Raw genomic sequence first — 20,647 nt, 5'->3', positions numbered from 1 at the left:
TTCTCTGGAGGCCATGGGCAGCAGGCCTCTTGGGATGCACAGGGTTGCATGTGCTGTGGGTGAAGTGTGGGTGAGCTGAGATTCCCAGGAAGCAGGCTCGGGCCTGGCTGGAACAGAAGGCCTGAGAGCAAGGAGCCTGCGACTCCAGGCTTGAGTCATTGATTCTCACTTGGGTTTTGCAAGTGCTTGCTTTTCCTGCTGACCTTGAGAGGACCATATGGAGCCTCCTGGTGGGAGACACCTGGTGCTGTGGGGAGGGCAGGTGAATGCGTAGCAACATTGCTGGGATGCACCTGAGTTCCGTCATGTTCAGGCAGTGATCGCAACTAGGGCAAGCTGCTTGATTTGTTAGCATCTCAGTTTCCTCATCTGAAAATATCTGTGAAGTGGGATGACGGGCATCTCTACCTTATAGCAGAGCACAGCTGAAAGATCAAGGAGGAAATGACGAAGACGATGGTGATGGCCACTGTTGTCTGTTGTGAACACCCGCGTGCCAGGCACTAAGCTAAGCACATCTTAGCTCCTTTAATCCTATGATGACCCTTTGAGGCTCACAGATGAGAAATGGAGGCCCAATGCAGTGAGGCCATCCCCAGAGACCCACCAGCTCCTATACATTGGAAGCAGCCCCAGACCTCAGCTTGGCTCTGAAGTTCGTGCTTTCAGCCACTGTCCTACATTGCAAGGGACTTGCTCATGCTTACTAGCCATAGGCAAAGGGCCTGGCTCAGTGCCAAGCCAAAGTACTCCCCTCCTCCGTCCTTCACAGTGACCCCCTCACTACCTTGGTGAGGTCACTGTACCATGGTTAAGATTTCTCTGGCATAAACATGGTGACGCATCCTTGTCATCTCTGCTCTGGTGGCCTATAGTTCTCTGAGGAAGAGCTGCCCCCATCCACTCAAGGCACCAGGATGCTGACCTCACTTTCTTGCTTATCTTCGCACCTGGCTGTGGGCCTCCTGGGCCCTCGGCTCTTAGAAGCAAACCATCAGAGCAGAAGCAGGAATGCACCTAGATGCCCTTCAATAGATGAATGGATAAAAAAAATGTGGCATTTATACACAATGGAGTATTACTCTGCACTAAAAAATGACAAAATCATGGAATTTGCAGGGAAATGGATGCTCTAGAGCAGATTATGCTAGGTGAAGCTAGCCAATCCCTAAAAAACAAATGACAAGTGTCATCTATGATATAAGGAGAGCAACTAAGAACAGAGTAGGGAGGAAGAGCATGAGAAGAAGATCACCATTAAACAGGGTCCAGAGGGGGGAGAGAATGAGAGAGAGAAGGGAAATTGCAGGGTAAAGGAAGGAGACCCTCATTGTTATACAAAATTACATATAAGAGGTTGTGAAGGGAAAGGGAAAAAAACAAGAGAGAGAAATAAATTACAGTAGATGGGGGTAGAGTGAGAAGATGGGAGGAGAGGGGAGAGGGGAGGGGGGATAGTAGAAGATAGGAAAGGCAGCAGAATACAACAGACACTAGTATGGCAGTATGTAAAAAAGTGGATGTGGAACTGATGTGAATCTATAATCTGTATGCGGGGTAAAAATGGGAGTTCATAATCTGCTTGAATCAAATGTATGAAATATGATATGTCAAGAGCTTTGTAATGTTTTGAACAACTAATAATAAAAAAAAAGAATTAAAAAAAAAAAGGAATGCAGACTCCTGGGCCTAGGACAGCCTTTCTGCGTGAGGACCCTCACCCTGGCCCCAGGGAACGAGGTCAGAGGTCAGTCTTTCTTTGCTTTTTGTGCTGCAGATGCTGACTACCCTCACAGCAGCTTGTCGCTGGACCAAGGGATGACTTTGGGGAGGGACACAAGTCACAGGGTTCAATGCAAGTGCTTTTCCAGACAAGTGTCTTTGGGGTGGACTCAGGGCTTCCTGCTAGTAAGAAAGCTGGGGTTTGGGCTGCTGATATTTGGCCACCAAGGAATCGTGTTGTCACCGGGCAGAGGACTTGGGACCCTCCAGGATAGAGCTTCAGAGGTGTTTTCTGGAAACCAAGCACTGCTTCCTTTTGATATTGAGGACAAGTTTGGTTTCCTAATTAAAACATCAGCCACCAGCCCCGCGGCAGGAGCCTGCTGCCAGGCAGGGTGTCACAGTGTGTTCGTAAACAGTGGCTGAAGGCGGCTGGTGAGAAATGAATATAACTTTGTTTGTAAGATGTTCTCAGAGGTGTTGATCACAGACTCTGAGATTCCCAGGAGGGTGGCAGAGTGGCCTCCTGGGGACTCTGTGACAGACACAGTTGCAACCCACTGTCCTCCCGTGGTCTCCGTGTCTCTTCTCTGTAGGTGCTGAACGAAAAACCGGATTCCTTTATAACTTGGTTTTCACGGAACGCTGTACCTACCTGAGCCAGTTCAGAGCTGCTGAGGTGGCCATTCCCATCAGCATCCAAGTCCTTAAACAGAGATTCCACCAGGAGACGCTTTTGGGAAGCAGGGTCCTGTCTGTTTTCCACTTCGTGGAGTGGCTGCTGGTGAGTCTGGAGGGCCAGAAGGACATTCTTCAGGCGGGCATAGCCGGCCATGGTGCACGTGTCGCCTGGAAGAGAAGACGGGGTTGTTACAGCAAGATGTGTCCTTCGATGAGAGAACATTGTCTCCATCATGCCACTCACAGGGGTTTACTGTGCAGCAAATCGTGCAACGGTAGTAGATGGGACTTGTCTGTCTGTCCACCCATCCAAACTACAAATATTTGTATTTAGTAAATGCTGCATGTGATGCAAACGCTGGAGGGAGCCTGTCTATCCATCCCATGAATATTTCTCGAGTGCCTACTATAGAGAGCGAGTGCCAGACAGAACGGGAAAATTCTTTCTGCAGAATTTACAGCAGCAGCCCCACAGCAGCTTTAGGAAAGCCGGCCCCCGATTCCATTTGTAATAGCTCACTTTTGTCTTAATCCTACCTTACAGGCTGCTTTTGCATACTTGGCCTCATAGATTAGGGAGTCTTAGTTAACAGGACTAATAAGCCCTGCTTAAGGTAATTAGGTACACTCCCAGAGCTGGATTACTTGAAAACAAACATGTGTACACAAGTCCATGACCAAGAAACAAAAGGAAGCTTTATGAAATTAAACCCGCAGCACACAGCCCATTACTCTTAGGCCTTTTATCACAGGCGTGTTTGCTGAACAGCATCAGAATCGCACCGTGCTTTGGCAAATGAGGTCTGTGATGCACTGTGACACGACATAGTTTATCTTGCTGGTGACGGGCCACTAGGATGAACACCACACAGGGCAAAGCTCATAAACTGGGTCTGCAGGGATATCACCAAGCCGTGCAGTACCTCCTGCCCTGCGTCCCCACCTCCCCGGGGGAGGGAGCTTTTTCTGCTTCTGGCTTTGCCCAATCCACCATCCAGTCCAGGCTGCTGGGAATGGACTTTCTGAGGCTTAGTCATTTCCCCCTTAATTTCAAGGCCAGCTCAAGGCATCAGGGAATATAGCTCAGGGTTGGAGACCCAATAGAGAGCAGTGCTGGCGAGCATGGGCTCCGGGGACCACTGGGTTTGATTTCAAACTTCATTGCCACTGGGCTGCATGACCTGAAGCCTCAGTAACTTCATCTAAGAAGTGGGGATGACAGGGTGCTGGGTTTTGAGGAGTAACTAACATTCACACAAAGGGCTTTGCACTGGTCTGGTACAGAGTAAGGGCTCAAAGAATGGTCGCTCCTCTTTCCCTTATTATTAGATTCGTTGAAAAGCCACTAACAGGGAAGATGGTGGGAAGGGAAAAGAATGATGGGCGAGTCTGCGGGTCTGTTCCTCTCTTCCTCCAGCCCTCTCACTAGACCAGCCTGGGTGTTCTAAACACAGTCTCTTGTATTTGTTTGTGTTTCTCGATTTTCTTCCAATTTGGGGTCAATTGATTCCCATCAGGAACAGATGCCCGTTACCATTTCCTTCTGCATGTTTGTTTAGGAAAAAAATCAATTGTTGTGTTCAATATAATCCAATCTATTTGCTCCCTGGGAGTCTCCATGCTCTGTCAAGAATGGTTCTCTCCCATCCCCCTAGCCCTGCTAACACATTTTATTTTATTTATTTTTTTTGCCTGGTAGGATATTGATCCTTGGAAGTTCTCTGGGCTTCCAGTTGGCAAACCTGGTCCTCAAGTCTGTGCAGCTATGCAGTGTTGAACATGGTGGCCTTGACCCTATACCAAGACACTCCTGCCCCTAGGAGGATGGGACTGGTCGCTGGGTTTTTCTTCCTTTTGGGTCCCTCACCCCCGGCTCCCCCCAAAAGGAGGGAGTCTGGTCCTAGCAAATGGACCACAAGTGGGGATATAGAATAGGAATGGGGAAGAAGCTGTGGGGGTGAATGGGGATGGAGTCTCTGCATGACCTAGTGCTGGCTTCCCTGGGGGCGGGCACGTGTACTGAGATGCTGGGAAGCTGGTGTGCACAGCTGGAGTTCATAGGAGGCTCACCTCAGAAATGCTGCTGGAAATGAAGACTCTAAGAATCTGCCACATCAGAGCCACCTCAAGTTTAGGTCAGGCCGGGTCCGATGGGCCGTGACATCTCGTCCTTGCCAGTCTCTCAACTTTCCTCATGGACTGTGGTGGGGCACAGACTCTTCTGAGCTGCTCAAGGTCCTGCGTCACCAGAGGTCTGCAGCTGGACAACGCCACCCACCCTGGCAGGCTGGGGAAGCCATAATGTGGGTCCTGCTGAGGCAGCTCTGCAGGTTCTGCCCTCCTTTCACGTCTCTGTAGCCCACTGTGAGCTTGTGTGCTTCCAGCTTCTCTACCCTGGCAACTGCCACATCTAGAAGTCAACCTGGGACTTCGGGGGACAGGTGCCTCAAGTTGCCAGGATCGGTGATCCCTCAGACCAGGCCAGACCCCTCCTATCATTCACCTGCCCTTATTGACAAACTGTGTCCTAGGCCCTGGGCAGCCCCGTGAGGATTCAGGTGCTTCCAGGGCATGGCATCCTGGGTGTCCCTGGAGGAGAGCGTACGAAGCTTGGATGAGGAAAACCCTGTGGGGATAATCAGGATGAGACCTGCAGGACGAGGAAGAGTGGTGGGAGAAGGATGAGCAGGGCAGGGTGCTACAGACAGCAGGAATGGCGTGTGCAGGAGCTAGTGGCCAGTGTATCTGGAGGTCTGAGAAGGCCAGTGGCTGGAGGTTGTCAGCTGGGGGACAGCGAGACAAAGCAGTGTGGGACAGGGCAGTGGGGCAGCTCAGGCAGCACCCCCGGGACTGTGGGCAAGTGTGGGAGCCAGAGTAGGGTGCCAGGTCCTGCAGCTCAGTTCCAAGCTCCTTTGTTTCCTTAACTGAAGGCTTCCCTGTACCAGGTGGCTGCTGGCCACCGGGGTTCTGAGCAAATGCAGGAGGAGTGCCTGGAAGAGAATCTTAAATCCTTCTTCATCCCAGGGGCAGCTGTATTAAAATGAGTCACAAGAGAGGAATTTGTCTAAAATCAAATCATGAAGTTGTTTGTCCAGTATTTCTCATCTTCTCTAGGGTCTCCCAGCAATCCCTGCCATGGTCACCTGAATCCCACAGGGCTGGGGGCCAGTGGAGCGGCCTGCCCTCTTCCAGCCCCAGAGGCAGATGCCTCCAAATCTGTGGCTTCCAGCTCCATATGAAGGTGAGCTTTCCTCCCCGAGGCAGGCCTTGGCCTGGGGAGAGTCCTCCAAATTCCAGTTTTAGGTTTTTCTTCACGAAGTCCCCAGTCTCACTGTGGGGTCCGACAGGAGTGGCTTACCCACATGAAGCACTGGGTACCTGTGACTCTGCTGGATGTAGTCTTTAGCTCGAGGCTCCCTGCTCTGCTTTCAGTTCCAAACAGTTGTCTTGTCATAAAATAAATATATGCCCATCAAAGAGCACTTGGAAAGCACTTATGAGTATAAATAGAAATAAATAAATATAATAAATCATCCACAATCTATCTCCCAAAGGCAGCTGCTGTCAACACACTGCTGGCCAGAGGTTAAGCCAGCGCCTCTGCTCAAGTGATGAGGGGCCCATTAGCACAATGAGCTCGTGCGCGTGGGCGGTTGGCCTGCTGCACGTGGGCTCCGAGGCCTGGGCTCCCCAGCTTCTATTTTCTGACTTTTTTTCCTGCTCTTCTCAAGTTCCTCTCAATTTTGGCAACAGAGTATCAATAGCCAAGGGTCACATCTTTCTTGCCTTCCCTTGGGTCATCCCTGCCAACCCACCTGGCAAGTCTACATAGGACTGAGAGGTGGGGCAGGGTGGGAGAAGGTCCTTTAGCAGTATTGACCCCAGAGCATGTTCTGGCTTGGGGGCTTTGCATTTATTGACTCTTTCCTCTATCTGGAATGTTCTTCACCCAAGCCTCTACACAGCTCACTCATTCACTTCATCTTGGCTAAATATCACTGATGTACACCAGGATCCCGCACCTTCTTCACTATGCCCTGACCCTGTTGGTGGGGGATGGGTGCCTGGGGAGATGGCACATGGTCTTTCTGGACCAGGGCAGGGTCCAATCTTAGCCTTGGCCTCAGCAGACTTGGCTCCTCCAGGGGGATCTTCCCTAGAGGGTATGCAGCATGGGCTTGGGGGACCCCAACACCCCTCCCTAGTGCTCCATAGATGTTGACCAGCCTGGTGTTCAGAATAAAATGGGCAACCCGTGGTGGAAAGGCTTAAACTTGTTGCCAAGGACCCTCTGGTCCAGCCTGGGGGGAGGGCAGACTCAAATACAGTTAAATGTACCCACTGATGGATCCAAGGGTGGCGTGACTTTCCTACGATTTGAGGTCTGTGCCTTGTCATAATAGGCTGCTGTGTCTGAGACCAACAATTAGAGACGATTGTCACAGGCTGAGCAGAGCACTGACAAGGGAGTCAGGAGACCATTGGACTTGGATTGGCTGTGAGGCCCTATGCTCCTCACCACCTTACCAGGTCATTACATAAAGAAAAGGTGAGAGGAAGTGTCCATGTGGCCAGCCATAACCGAGGACTCTCTTTCTTTCTCTCTTCCTCTCTCTCTCTCTCTCTCTGTGGCAATGGGTATAGAACCAAGGCCTCATGCACGCTACATGAGCTATATTCCCTGTCCCCTTTTATTTCCATATTTTCATAGGTACATTATAATTTTACATAATAGTGAGGTTCACTGTTACATATTCGTACATGCACATGATATAACAATATAATACGGTCAATAGCATTCCCCAGTATTTCCCCTTTCCTCCCCCTCCTCCCTCCCCTAGTTCCTTTCCCCTACTTTGTCTCCCTTCTCTGTTTTCATGAGATCTCCCCCACACACCTTTTTAAAAATTTTTCTTTTCTTTTTCTTCTCTAGCTTCCACAAATGAGAAAACCAAACCAAACCTGTGCCCTTGGCTTTCTGAGTTCGGCTTACTCACTCAAGTTCCATCCATTTTCCTGCAAATGACATAATTTCATTCTTCTTTATGCCCCAGCCCTTTCATTATTTTGATTTTGAGACAGGTTCACTAAGTTGTCCAGGCTGGCCTCGAACCTGTGGTCCTCCTGCCTCAGCCTCCTGAGTAACTGGGATTACAGGCATGCATTCCCAGGCCCAGATGAAATGTACTCATTGTTCCAAGTAAGTAGGGGTGTGGCTTATTTGTCTTTGTCACCTTCAATGTGGGGCCTGCGATAGGGTGGCAACTAGATAAGCATTTATGGATCAGCAAAAGAGGGGAGATGTCCTGGATTCCCTCTCTTCCTTCCTACTGCCCAGGGCCCTTCCATCTCTGAGCCCTCTCAGGGTCTTGCCCAGCCTCGCAGGCCAATAGTAGGGTCCAAACACCTTCTTGCTGACCTGGCTCCCTGCCATTCAGCAGGGCCTGCCGGGCCAGCCCTGGCTCTGGCCTCGGGCTCCTGCCAGCACACATGTGCTGTGGGGCTCTTCCTGCTCCCAGGCCAGGCCTGCTTTGGCAGATAAAATATTGATCAGCCTGCTGAGGAGCCCAGAGTGTGATCCTATTTTCATGTCAGAACTCGGTAATGAACTACATTTATCAAGCCCGTTCTCCATGAGAAAGGTCAGTCGCAGATCTGGCTAAGTTGTTATGACACCTCATTAATCTAGTTCCCTCAATAATTGTCCCTCTATGAAGATTCTAATGCTCTCCCATTCTGGCCACTGTCCTCCACACCGAAGAGCATGGGCACGGCCACATTTAATTTTTAAGCAAAGGGAGATAGGAAGCAGGGGGCTGCCTGTGGAATGAAGTGTCCATCAAAGGAACACTTTCTATTGCAAAACAAAGGGAAGTGAAGGAGACATTGTGAATATTCCATCAGCCACTTGTGCCCTGCCAGGTCATGCCCTGAGGGGCCATCTTTATTCTGTAGCAGGCAGGTGAAGCTCTGGCCTGGGTGGGGCTGGAGAATCCCATTCAAGGGGAGGGAGGTTGTGGCAGAAGGTGGGCAAGACAGAAAGGCAGCCGGAAGTCCAGCTTCTAAGCCAGTTCAGAGGGGGACAGGCCATGTGCTCAGGAACCTGCATGTTGATGAGGCTGGAAAGCGGGTTGTCTCTTGTTCTTCCTCTTCCCTCCCTGTTATGGTTTGGGTATGAGGTGTTCCCCCCGCAAAGCTCCTGTTAATGTAGGAATGTTCAGAGATGAAATGATTACGTTATGAGAGTTGTAACTTCATCAGTGGATTAATCCATCTGATGAATTTCTAATTTGAATGAATCAACTGGCTGGTAACTGCAGGCAGTTGGGGACTGGCTAGAGGAAATAGGTCACTGGGAATTATATATCCTCTGTCTGGCTCCTCCCTCTCTGTCTTTCTCTCTCTCTCTCTGCTTCCTGGCTACCATGAATGAATAGCCTTCCTCTACCCTACCCTTCAGCCATGATGTTCTGCCTCACTCAGGCCCAGAGCAATACAGTTGGCTGACCACGGACTGAACCTCTGAAACCATAAGCCAAGAAAAACTTTTCCTCCTCTAAGTTCTTGTTGGACATCTCAGTCACAGCAGTGAAACGCTAACTAAATGCCACCCGCCCCTACAATTATTCCTTCACCCAGCTCTTCAGCCTCCCTTGCCAGCCTCCCTTTCTAACATGCTTGCCCTTTGCTGAAGAGGTCCCCTCATGCACTGTCCCCCTTCACTGCCCTTCCCTGGACTTCCATTAGGTACTTATTTATCCAATGCAGATCGTCAGGCATCTCATTAGACAACAAGCTTTTCCAGGGCAGGATTGGCCTTGTTTTCAGGTGCCTCCCCAGCACCTGGCCCAGTACCTGCATGTAGACAGTGTGCATTAAATGTCCGTTGCCTGTATGACTATGGACTCCTGTGGAGAGGGGAGACAGGTGACTCGGAGAGGGCCTGTGGCTCTGCCTTGAGGGAACAACCCCAGGCACCCTGAGCCACAGTGATGGAGGTCTGGAACTCTGGAGGGGCTGAGGTCCTGTGTCATCTATCTTGTCAGCTCCCAGGTGCAATGTGAGTGCAGGATCCCAGCTCCTGGGCCTCACCCAGTGAGACACCTCCCTGGGCTTACCAGGGGATATGGGCTCTTCCTTACCCAGGAGATTTCCTACAGAGTGGCCTCTGGCATGGCCAAGCTGGGGATGATGGCAAGGTGGTCAGCCACAGAGGGACTTAGATACTAGGTGGCATAGGGAAGTCTCTTTCAAGCTCTAGTGGTCATGGGGCAGCTCTCTAGGAAATGCCTCTAGGAAGGAGGCAGATGAAACATTTAGTTCTCTCATCCTACCATGGTTAGCCAGGACAAAGCCTGGATAACTCTGCAAAGAGGCCAGCTGGGGAGGCCTGAGGGTATATTCGGCTAATGCACAGCTTCAGGAAAGGCCTGATGCCTTGGTTGGGCTCTGCTCAGTAAATGGGCACAAAGATGACCCTGGGGACCCTCTGTGCCTGGGGAGAATTTTATTAACAGGTAAGCATGTGAGGGTGGAGTGGCTTTGGAGGAAGCCAAGGCCACAATGAAGAACCTAGCCTTGAAGGTCTCCAGAATACTGGAATTTTCTGCAGGGGCACAGCCCGGACAGGGAAATGCAAACACAGATAACTGACATCATGAGCGAGCTCATCTTCCACTAATGCTAGAATCCCCTTCAAGGATGGGGAGGGTCTAAGGGCAGGGGAGGGGACAGAAGGAAGTGCTGGGGTGGGGCTTTGGGTCAGACTCTGAAGTGCCACCAAATGTGGCATGAGCAACTCTCTTCCCAAAATGGTCTTCCCCCCAGTACTTTAGAAACCACATAGTAGCCATCTGTGTGCCCTTGGGCCACACTCACTGGACTTCTTTAACCTGACAGGGTGGTATGGTTCCTTCCAGGCAGGCCTGGGACCAAGGCTCAGCTCCCTAGAACCATACCTGAGAAAAAGTTAGACCAGAGAGAGGCAAGATGTACTCCCGTTCTCCTGGCTTCCCTTGAAGTCAGCTCATGTGCAGGCTCTCTGCTTTCTGCAAATGTTAGCAGCATGGCTTCCCACATGTCCCCAGTCAGTCTGATAAACCAATATCACGTGTTGCCCCGACAAAGCTGCGATCTTTACCACTGAAGCAAAAACGTGGCATAATCGTCTGGCACCAACATTACAGCTGAACGTGGTCGCGCTACCCGGGCCTCAGTTGCAATGTGTCATTTTGAGGTCTATTTTGAAACCGCTAAGCTGTGCAAAGAGCGAGAAGTATTTTACTCCCAGATCTAATTTATGAGCTGCCATAACTTTGCTAGAGTTTAGCTTAAGAGGAACAGATGTTTAACTTGATGTAAATTCATGAACATTAACAATCTTTCGGCTGCCATTTCTGGGAAAATTCAATTAACAATAAATGCCAAAACCAATGGGCTTATTTTTTGGATACATTTTTAGCTAAAATGATGCTGTTCCCCTGGTCCTGGGGACGAAGCCACAAAATGTTGAAAATCCAGGAGATTGTGACGCACTCATGAGACTCTCTGCTCACATTCCCAGGACACTTGCCCACAGGTTTACTCAAAGTCCTGCCACCTGGTGACCCACAGCTGGCCGGAGCCTGGCCACTCTCCTGGACTCAAACATCCTGCTCAGGTGTCTCTCCTTATCTCTGGCCTTCCCTGGGGCCACTGGCTTCTCCAGACTTGCTCCACCAACTCCCCATGATCTGCTGGAAAGCTTGGCTGCAAATTTTGTCCTCAGGTGACCCCTTCCTGGAAGTTTTTTTTCCTCAAATCAGACTTCTAAATTTTTTTGACAAGGCCCAATTCCATGGAACTGCTTCTGTCACTTCCAAACCATTCAGGCCTTGAGGAATTTTTCTGTGTGCTGTCTCCTCCATAGACTCACCTTCCGGAAGCAAGGACTGCACTCTTGTCTTTGTGGGTGAGTGTGGCCCCTCTCTTACAGCACCCAGTCATGGTGACCCATAGTGGACTGGTGCCTGCCCACAGGTTTGGAAGAGCTGGCTTGCCTCCTGTCCCTTCTGTCACCTCTTCACTCATTAGATAGAGGGAAGGGTTGAGGCCTAGACCCTGGGGATATCAGGGGGTGATCAAGGATTCAAACCTGGGTATCCTGACCCCAGTTCATGTCCTTTCAACCACATGGCAGAGGGGTCTTAAAACATCCCCCCCACACACCACCCCCCAAAACAGAAGGAAGGATCTGTGTCCCCCAATTTTCCCTAGATGGAACCTCAGTCAGGTCAGACTGAGGTCATGGAGGGAACTGTTAGCTTTAGGGGAAGTAAGTAACAAGGAATGTTTTTATAAGGGACTCAAACTTGGGTTTGCATCAGAATCACTTGGGACTCCTACTAAAAATGCAAATTCTGGGCCTTACCTCTACGGTGTCTGGGGTGAGGACTGGAAGGCGGCATGTTAACAGAGTCTCTGGTGACTCTGGCCTGGACAGTTCACTGACCACACTGGGAAACAGTCCTTCAAAACACGTTTATCTGGCCCTTCCAACAAGACTCACTTGACTTAGGAGCTGCCTGGAAGGGACACCCACCAGGGATTAAGTAAGGAAGAGAACCTGGGCCGCACCTGGAGGTGCCTCCCCCAAGCTGCGACCCGGAGACATCACCTTCTTACTTCCTGGCCCCTGCTCCCCTGAACAGCAGAGTTGTGCTGGTCCCACTAACTGGCCAGCCCAAGGGTCCAGGGAGAGGAGGGCATGGACACAGGGCTGGGTTCTGTCTTGCTGTGCAGAGCTGTCAGCTGTCACAGGCACGGCTGAATTTGTAAAGGTCACCAGCCGGCATTTGGCCATGCCGTGCTCCTGTGCTCCTGGGCCAGGTTTTTGACATAAGGGCAGCCAGGGGTGGCTGAGGGAAAGCAAATGGGAGTATCTTTTAGCTCTCCGTCCTCTCAGAACTCAAAAGAGCAACATCGGGTTGGCAAGCTCTCCATCTGGTCTTTCCCCGGGAGTGTCCACATTTGAGATCTCAGCTGCTTTTGAATTCTCTGGGATGAAGATACAAGGCCTACTTGGGGACCATAAACACAATCTGCACAGCAAAGGCGCTCCAGGGCATTTAACCCTGCATATGACAGGACACGCACACACGTGTGTACCTGCCTGGTCCCGGTGCACAGTACTGCAGCAGATCAAGCTCACTCCAACACGGTGGAAACAGCCACCCTCACTTGCACCTCAATTCATGGACAAACCCTCATCTCCATTTTCACCCCAGCTTCAGGTAATTTAAATGAACAAAACCACTCAGACCTTTGTTAGATAAATGGTACATTTGCTCATGAATGCCTGGTTCAATTGATGTTGCTATACAGTCTGCTGTTTGACATTTACAATCCTTTTTTTTTATTCCTATTAGAGAAAGCAAAATTGGTTGGATTCCTGAGAGAGGGATCCACATATACTTTTTATGGCTGACTGGCACATCTATCAGGTGGCCCTAGTGTGAAAAGAGTAATGTTTGAAAACTTGAATAAATGCTAACCACCCCCCCTTGGCATTAAGAACTTTATTGTTGTGTTAGGGTAAAACCCAGATGCAACTAGCTCCCTAACAAATCATGTATACCTTTATGAAGACGGCCACTGGCTGCTTATAGGCTCAGGTACCCCACTGCCCTGTCTGGAAGTCCAGTCCCTGTTCACTATCCCCGGTTACCCCTCACCTACATCCAGAGGAGCAGGACTAGATGATGGTCACCAGATTGGGAAGTTGGAGGGGTGGAGTGGGTAAGAGAGTAGGGGCATCCCCGACCTCCTGTGTAATTCTATTGATTGTTGTCCTGAGAATTCACTGGGAGACTACATCCCCCCAAATGTCGGGGAAAATCCTGCTGTTGAGATGGCACTATTTTGGCTCCTTAGGTACCAGTGACGGCTGGGAATATAGCTGCTTTAGTTTTAAGCTGAGTGGCGGGATGCTTCCCCAGAGACACAGCAGGGTCTCTGGCTGTGGCTAGGTTTTGAAGTGGCTGATATTACAGTCATGAGTAAGGCTTAGGAGCCAGGCCTGGAGAGCACTTTGTTCCCACGTGGACTTATTGCACATGCTGGGAATCCACATAAATGGTCTTAACATGAGCACTGTGCTCCCTAGGAGGCCCTGTGAAATTCCGTAGCAGTGCTTTTGGTTGTCACAGTGATTGGGGAGCCTTATGGCACTTAATGACCAGGGAGCCTAGGGATCCTGCTCTTGGAGGCAATGTCCTGCTCAACAAACCTGGTGTCTCATGAGTTGTTATTTTATGTATTTATTTCTTGTATTTTTGTATTTCTTGTATTTTGTATTATTTCTTGAGTTTTTTAAATGTCCCAGCCATGGAATTGAAAGATCTAGTTATCAGCATATTAGCCTAAATCTAAAACTATATTATATTTACAAATTCCATTCCTCCACCCCAGGGTTTAGCAAGGACTTTTCAAGGATGCACCTATGCTATCAAGTATAAATTTTGTTTATCAGTTTATTACAAATTGGTCACCACTTTGGAGAACCACTCCTCCCAAAGCAATGACAGCTGAGGTCTCAAATCACCATGATAGGACACAGATCCTAGCTGCAGCTGTTGCATTCACAGGGATCTCAGTGTGGCTGTGGATGTGGGGCCACCTTGCACTTTGAACGTGACCAGGTCCAAACATCGAAAGGCCTATTTTATGCTCATCACTTTTCTTGCATTTCTCTTTTGTGTCACTGTTGTTGATAAGACACATTCATTTAGGAAAATAAAGCAAGTTTTATAAAAGACTTGCTATAAAATGGGAACCTTAGGTCTGATGAGGTTAAAGACAAGTAATTGCATGAACAGACTGAATCTGTGGCCTTATTTCTTTTCACACTCCTGGGTACTGTGATTGTCAAGAACGGCAGGAGCGGAGTGTGTATGGGGTGAAGTGTGTGTGTGTGTGTGTCCATGTGGATATGCTGTGGACCCCTGTGTGTAAGTACAGCCTGTGTGAAGGCCAAGCTCAGGGAAGAAGAGTGTGCCGAGTCCCAAGCTTGACCATGGAGCTTCTAGGAAGGCAGTTGGCATCAGACCTTGAACAAAAGGCTTTATCTGGTCCTCAGTGATGAAGAAGGGACCCTCCACTAGGGAGGCAAGAGCCCCACACAGGTGCCACAGGGCCCACCTCCATTCCTGCCATCTGCTTTCCCCCAGAACTAGGCTTTTCCTATTTCTGTCCTTCCAGGGCACCCCCTGGAAGACAGGTCACAGCACTCTAGTCTAGCAGGTGAGGAGAACCGGCATGGGGCAGAGTCTGAGCTGGTGCCTCATGTGCCTGGAGTGGCCTGTGCTATTCTTCTGTCTGTTTACTCAGAGTACCTGTCAGATTCTGGGCCAAGCCAAAGAGCTCTTGGGTTTTAAAGATGACAAGCAGAGATTGTCCTCCTCTGGTGTCAGGGAAGCATGGACTGTGGATCAGGGCCCGAAAGGAGCATCCAAATGCCACATTCCACCTGCACCAGCTTGGTTAGCTTTGGGGACATTTACTTTAGAGGAAGGGATGTTAGAGGGACACTACCTCTGGATGGTCTCCGAAAATGACTCTTGCTAAAAGCTGGGAAATCGTGCCCTTATGTGGGCTCGAAGAAATGGGCATTTAAGAGAAGAATTACCTGCATGCAGGGTTTTAGACCTAAGAGGGCTTGGGAATTTTCTGAGGTTTGAAGGATTTTTTTAACCTCTTTGGGTCTTGGATGATGGACAGTAAATCCAAGGTCAAAACAAAACAAAGCTCCACCATAACTCGACTCAAGAGCACCCCTATTTTAGGGAGTTTTGCTGCCTGGGCAACATGGAGCTTCGGGAGGAGTTTCAGAGGCTCCTTCCCCACAGCTTGGGCGTGTTCATACTGGAAACATCAGAATTTGGGCAGCCCGTAGAGGGAGCAGTAGAAACCTAGTCAGTTCCAGGTGGAACATGTGGGTTTTTTGACCTAGAGACTCTGAGTCTCTGAGCAGGCCATGGCTCAGGAGAAGGTGGCCCTCAGATGAATGTGACAGTGCTGCTGAGAGAGGTCACTGGGGTGCAGCTCCTCTGAGTGCTCAGAAAGCCCCTCTCCCCTAGCCAAATGAGTTATTCCAGACGCAGCTTATCTGCTTGGTGTCTGTGGTGTTCACTCCTCGGGCGGCAGCTGGATGGGATTGTGTGAATGAGCCAACTCTCATTACATTCCCACACTGAGAAGTCGCTTCAGCCCGCTCTTTGCCCTCCATATTCATAAGTTCTTAGAGTCCAAGAGTGGCCTCCTTGCTGCCTGGTCCAGAGTGGAAAGAGATTCAGATGCTTTAAAAGAATTCAGGACTCACAGGAGACAGGAGTGGGAGGGATGTTCCTAGATTCTTCCGTGAAGGAGCTCAAAGCACATTTGGCCTGGGAGAGGTGGGGCCAGTGTCTGTAGCCCGAGGCTTTTCCGAGCCTGGGCGTGTGCCTTGTGCACCCAGAATCTCTGCTGACACAGTGCAGCCCACACACAGAGAAGAGTTAGCTTCTCTTGCCTCAGGCTTCTTTTGATTCAGGAGTTAAAAATTTCAAAAAGAATCTTCCATGTTGAAGGGCAAATGTATTATACTACCTCACATGATGGGGTTCAAGAAACTCCATTTGATGATGCTAATCGCTTTTAATAAAACCCGGAGCCATCAGTTAAATAAGTCAATCGAGTCTCAATTTGACTTTTGTTTTTCTCACTATGGTGCTGGTAAATATAGTGTCCTGGTGGGATTTTTCAAGAATAGGCTGAGAGAAAAGGTACACTCATACATTGCTGGTGGGACTACAAATTGGTGCAGCCAATAAGGAAAGCAGTATGGAGATTTCTTGGAAAACTGAGAATGGAACCACCATTTGACCCAGCTATCCCACTCCTCAGTCTATACCCAAAGGACAGGTAACATCAATGTTCATAGCACCTCACTTCACAATAGTTAAACTGTGAAAACAACCTAAATGCCCTTCAATAGATGAATGGGTAAAGAAACTGTGGTATATATACACAATGGAATATTAACCAGCATTAAGAGATAATAAATTTATAGTATTTGCAGGTAAATGGATAGAATTGGAGAATATCATGCTAAGCGAAGTTAAGCCAATCCCCAAACACCAAAGGCTGAATGTTCTCTCTGATAAGTGGATGCTGATCCATAATGGGTGAGGGGCATGGGAAAAGTGGAGGAAGTTTGATTGGGAAAAGGGAGGGAGAGGTGGGGAGGAGTTATGGAGGCAGGAAAGATGGTGGAATGAGATGGACATCATTACCTTAGGTATATGTATGACTATACATATGGTGCGACGCTATATCATGTAAAACCAGAGAAATGAAAAGTTGTGCTGCAATTGTGTACAATGAATCAAAATGCATTTTCTGTCATATATACCTAATTAAATAAATTAAACTGAATGATCAAAATATAGTATTTTCAACTTGTGAAGTTTATTCTAAAGTCATCATGATTTTATTTTTTGTTTTTCTGATTTATTAAAATATTCTTTTTCCTAAAAAAAAAAAGAGTAGTCTGAGAACGGTCTCATTTCTTCTGGAGGCCTATATCACCCAGTACCAGGGTAAACACAGACAGGAAAACAAGTCCTTCCACATGCACATGTCCTCCCTCCTCCAAGTTTTTTTAATCTATCTCTGCCTGCCTGTCACCATGCCCCTGCCCACAGAGCTATGGATCTGGATGTGCATTCTAGTGACAGTGGCCCCATGCCAGCCACTCAGCCCCAACCTCATTCTCCCACTCCATTTACTTCTTGGAGGCTCTGACACAGTCTATCATACCTCACAGGCTACAGACCCCAAAGGCAGGAGTAAAGGTTTGAGGATGATGTAGTCAAAGCTCCTCATTTATAGATTAGGAAATTAAGGCCCAGGAAGAGTAAGAGTCCCATCTATGGGACTGGGCGCAGTGGCACACGCCTGTAATCCCAGCAGTGTGGGAGGCTGAGGCAGGAGGATCTCGAATTTAAAGTCCTGTCTATGGATCTGGGTTATCACCTGCCTAGAATTTTGTGCTTCACATTCTTGGAGGCTTTTCCTGCCTCATCTCCACCTCCCTTCTATTCTAATTCCGGCCTTCCAGCTCTGGCAGAGGAACCCCAGGAGACAGGAATAAAGCTTGGGGAAAGGATCGAGGAGGCTGTGAAGGAAGAGGACGGGATTTTCTACAGCATGAGGAAGATGTTGGAAACCTGCTCAGGTACAAGGACTGTTTACTGGGCAAATATTATCACAAACACACTGAACATCCTGCCTTTTCCTGCCACATCCTTGGTTAATCACCTCATCCAGCATCTGGAAACACAGAGGTCGTAATGATGGGGATTTCCGGGCCCTTTAATTGAGAGAAGTGATCTGCAACCAATTTCCAGGGCAAATGTCCCTTCAGGGAAGCAAAGTCATGATCAGTGAGGACATTTCCTTGTGGAACAGAGGCTGACCTTCTCCTGACCTAACCCAGCAGGCTCTGGCACTGGCCAGGACCTCCTGGGTCAGGTGGAGGGATAGAAAAGAAATTCTAGAAAGAGCCATGTTATGGAATACTCTTCCGGACAGCTGTTCTGGGGAAGGATGAAGGGAGCCAGAACTTGGCCTGAGTCAAGAGGGCCCTTCAATGCCCCATGTTTGACCTCCCGCCTCAGTGTCCCAGGGCATAACCTAGGGCAGGAAGATGCCCAAGAGCCCACAGATGATCTCATTGTTCTACTTCACTAGTAATTTGCATTGTTCCCATCCAAAATTGTCTCATCCTTTGGGTGTAAATACCTGAAATGATCCCAATTCCAAGCTGATATTGCAACCAACACGATTAAATTCCTAACTGGTTGCTTTGTATTGCAAGCGCAGCACTACATCACAGTTGGTCAGTAGCCCACCATCCTCACTGGATCGTTCTCTCCCACACTTGACCCTCTGGCCTCTGCTCTTCTCTCCCTCTTTCTCTTTTTCCTGGGGACTCCTCTAAATGACACTGTTGGCTTTAGCAGCTTTTCTGATTGTCACTCTCTCATTCAAAAGGTTACTGAACATTGGTTCTGCTTGGGTGGGGACTTGAATGGAGCCCAGTGTTGGGGACACTCGAGTGCTGGTAACATTCCGTCTCCTGATCTGGATGCCAGTTAAACAGACATGCTCTTTGTGGAAATTCATTGAGCCATATGCTGATGACTTATTCATTTTTCTATATGTTCTGTGCTTCAATAAAATGTTTATTTTGAAAATGCAATCTTATGTTTCTCAATATCTGAATGATTTCCATTGCTTTGAGTAGAAAGTCTTAATATCAGACAAGCCCAGACCTGGGTATGTGGGGACAGAGGAAGATGGGGGATCCCAGATGGTCACTGATGCCTTGGACTTGGCCTTGAGTCAACAAAAGGCCCTGGGCTGAGGGTCCCGTCTGTTAGGACCTGGGATGCCCACCTTCCCTGGAGCTATTAGATATCTCAGGCCCGGAGGCTCTGGGGAGGATGCTGCATGTGTTAGGGTGTTGGTGAGCAGCCTTAGATGGAAGAATGACAGAGTTAGGGGATACCCACTGCCATGGAGATCCCCCAATCCTGGCCTCACTCCTACATGCTGCTCCTGAGAAGTGTGTGAAAGAAGCTCAGGAGCTAGGATGACATGGTTCAGGCCACTGTCCATGCCAGCCCTGGGAGCAATGCTTCTGAAACACCTGGTGGCTGTGCCTACCTGGCACCCACTTCCTACCGCTGGAGGCCTGGCTGGCAGTGGGTGGCTCTTGTCTCTGAGGCATTAGCATGAAGGTGGCTGATTTTTCAGTCTTTTCTTAGTGATGGTTTGCTATTGTGCTAGGAGTAGCTCCCCCTGGGAACCCCTGAGCACACAGGGCCCGGGGAGTCTCTCCTAGACCACACCCTGGCCTGCTCTACCTGTTTCTCCTCTCTTGGGTCTCAAGGGTTGAAAGGAGGACTCAGGCACAGCTGGGACTTGACTTCCGTAGCCCTGGCTGTTTGGCTCATGGGACACAGAAATGGACACAAAGGGCCTCCTGCTCAGAAGGAGCCTTCTGCAACCTCACTTCACAGTCTAGTTGTTCCTGACCTCCCTGCAAGTCCTCCTTGGACAGGCCTAGCCTCACTTCCTCCAGGCCTTGCTTTGTCAGGATCCTCTACTGAAATGTCCTCTGGGTAATCTCAGAGAGTCCTGACTTATTCTGGGACAGCTTGGGTCTCCTTTTCTTCTAGAAAGCCCTATCCCTGGGCAGTTCCCTGCTCTTTCTGGGACAATCAAGGTCCTCCAGATCCTGTATTTTACTTTCAACATTCACTGCTCTGATTTGGGTGTTAACAATTTCAAAAAGAACAAACAAAAAGGGGCTGGGGCTGTAGCTCAGGGTAGAGTACTTGCCTAGCATGTGTGAGGCACAGGGCTCAATTCTCAGCACCATATAAAAATAAATAAATAAATAAATAAATAAATAAATAAAATAAAATAAAGGCATGAAAAATATAATAACATTATATTTAAAAAAATAATTAAAAGATGTCTAACAAACTACGACTCCAGGGAAAGTACTGCTAATTCTCTTTCCAATGTTGAGTATGATGCTTGCTAAGCCAACGGGGCCTCATGTACCAACGGTGGGACACTCCAAGGCAGGAAGGGTGCTTTACCTTCTGTGTTGTTGCACGTGCCATGCCCACAAAGAATGCCCATCACCAGGAGAGGACAAAGTAATTAGCTCTAGGTGATGTGACTTTCAGATGGCCTACAGTGAGGGAGCAGAGAGAGGCCCATTACAATAGCAGGAGGTAGTTTGAGGCAATTCATCATCATTCCAAATGTCTGGCCTGGCCAGGATCAGTGACCTGTAGCTTACCCTGTTCTCTGAGCTCACAAGCACATGACTTACTGCCTGGCTTACCTAATTTTAAGAATCCAGGCTGAACATAGGCTCAAGAGACATCAATAAAACTCTCAGAACCCCCAAACTCTCAGCCCCTCTTATCTTGAGGCCACAGAAAACAATCCCTCAAAACAGTCAAGTCCTTCACCCTCCCCAAGTGCTTGTTGACTCCCAGCCTTGAGTCCCTTTGGGTATTTGGTGCCTAATGCAGGACAGAGAGCAAGCCTCATCCGTACAGTCACACTACACATCCAGGGCAGGGCTGTGTCTCCACCTTCCTGGGCCTCTCCAGATCTGTGGGATGAATGATTTGCCTTATCA

At 49.0% G+C, this 20,647-nt stretch overlaps 1 protein-coding gene across 2 annotated transcripts in view; it reads right to left on the bottom strand.

Annotated features, from left to right (window-relative positions):
• Positions 1–20,647, bottom strand: part of Fstl4 (follistatin like 4) — a 401,709-nt gene that overhangs the window by 127,593 nt on the left and 253,469 nt on the right. For both annotated transcript variants that reach the window (XM_078050656.1, XM_078050657.1), the window contains exon 5: positions 2,378–2,571. In XM_078050656.1, coding sequence (XP_077906782.1) covers positions 2,378–2,571 — 194 coding nt within the window. The remainder of the gene's footprint in view (positions 1–2,377; positions 2,572–20,647) is intronic.

Source organism: Ictidomys tridecemlineatus, chromosome 1 (assembly GCF_052094955.1).
Source record: "Ictidomys tridecemlineatus isolate mIctTri1 chromosome 1, mIctTri1.hap1, whole genome shotgun sequence".
In the NCBI taxonomy this organism is placed as follows: domain Eukaryota; kingdom Metazoa; phylum Chordata; class Mammalia; order Rodentia; family Sciuridae; genus Ictidomys; species Ictidomys tridecemlineatus.
This window is presented reverse-complemented; position numbering and strand designations above follow the sequence as displayed.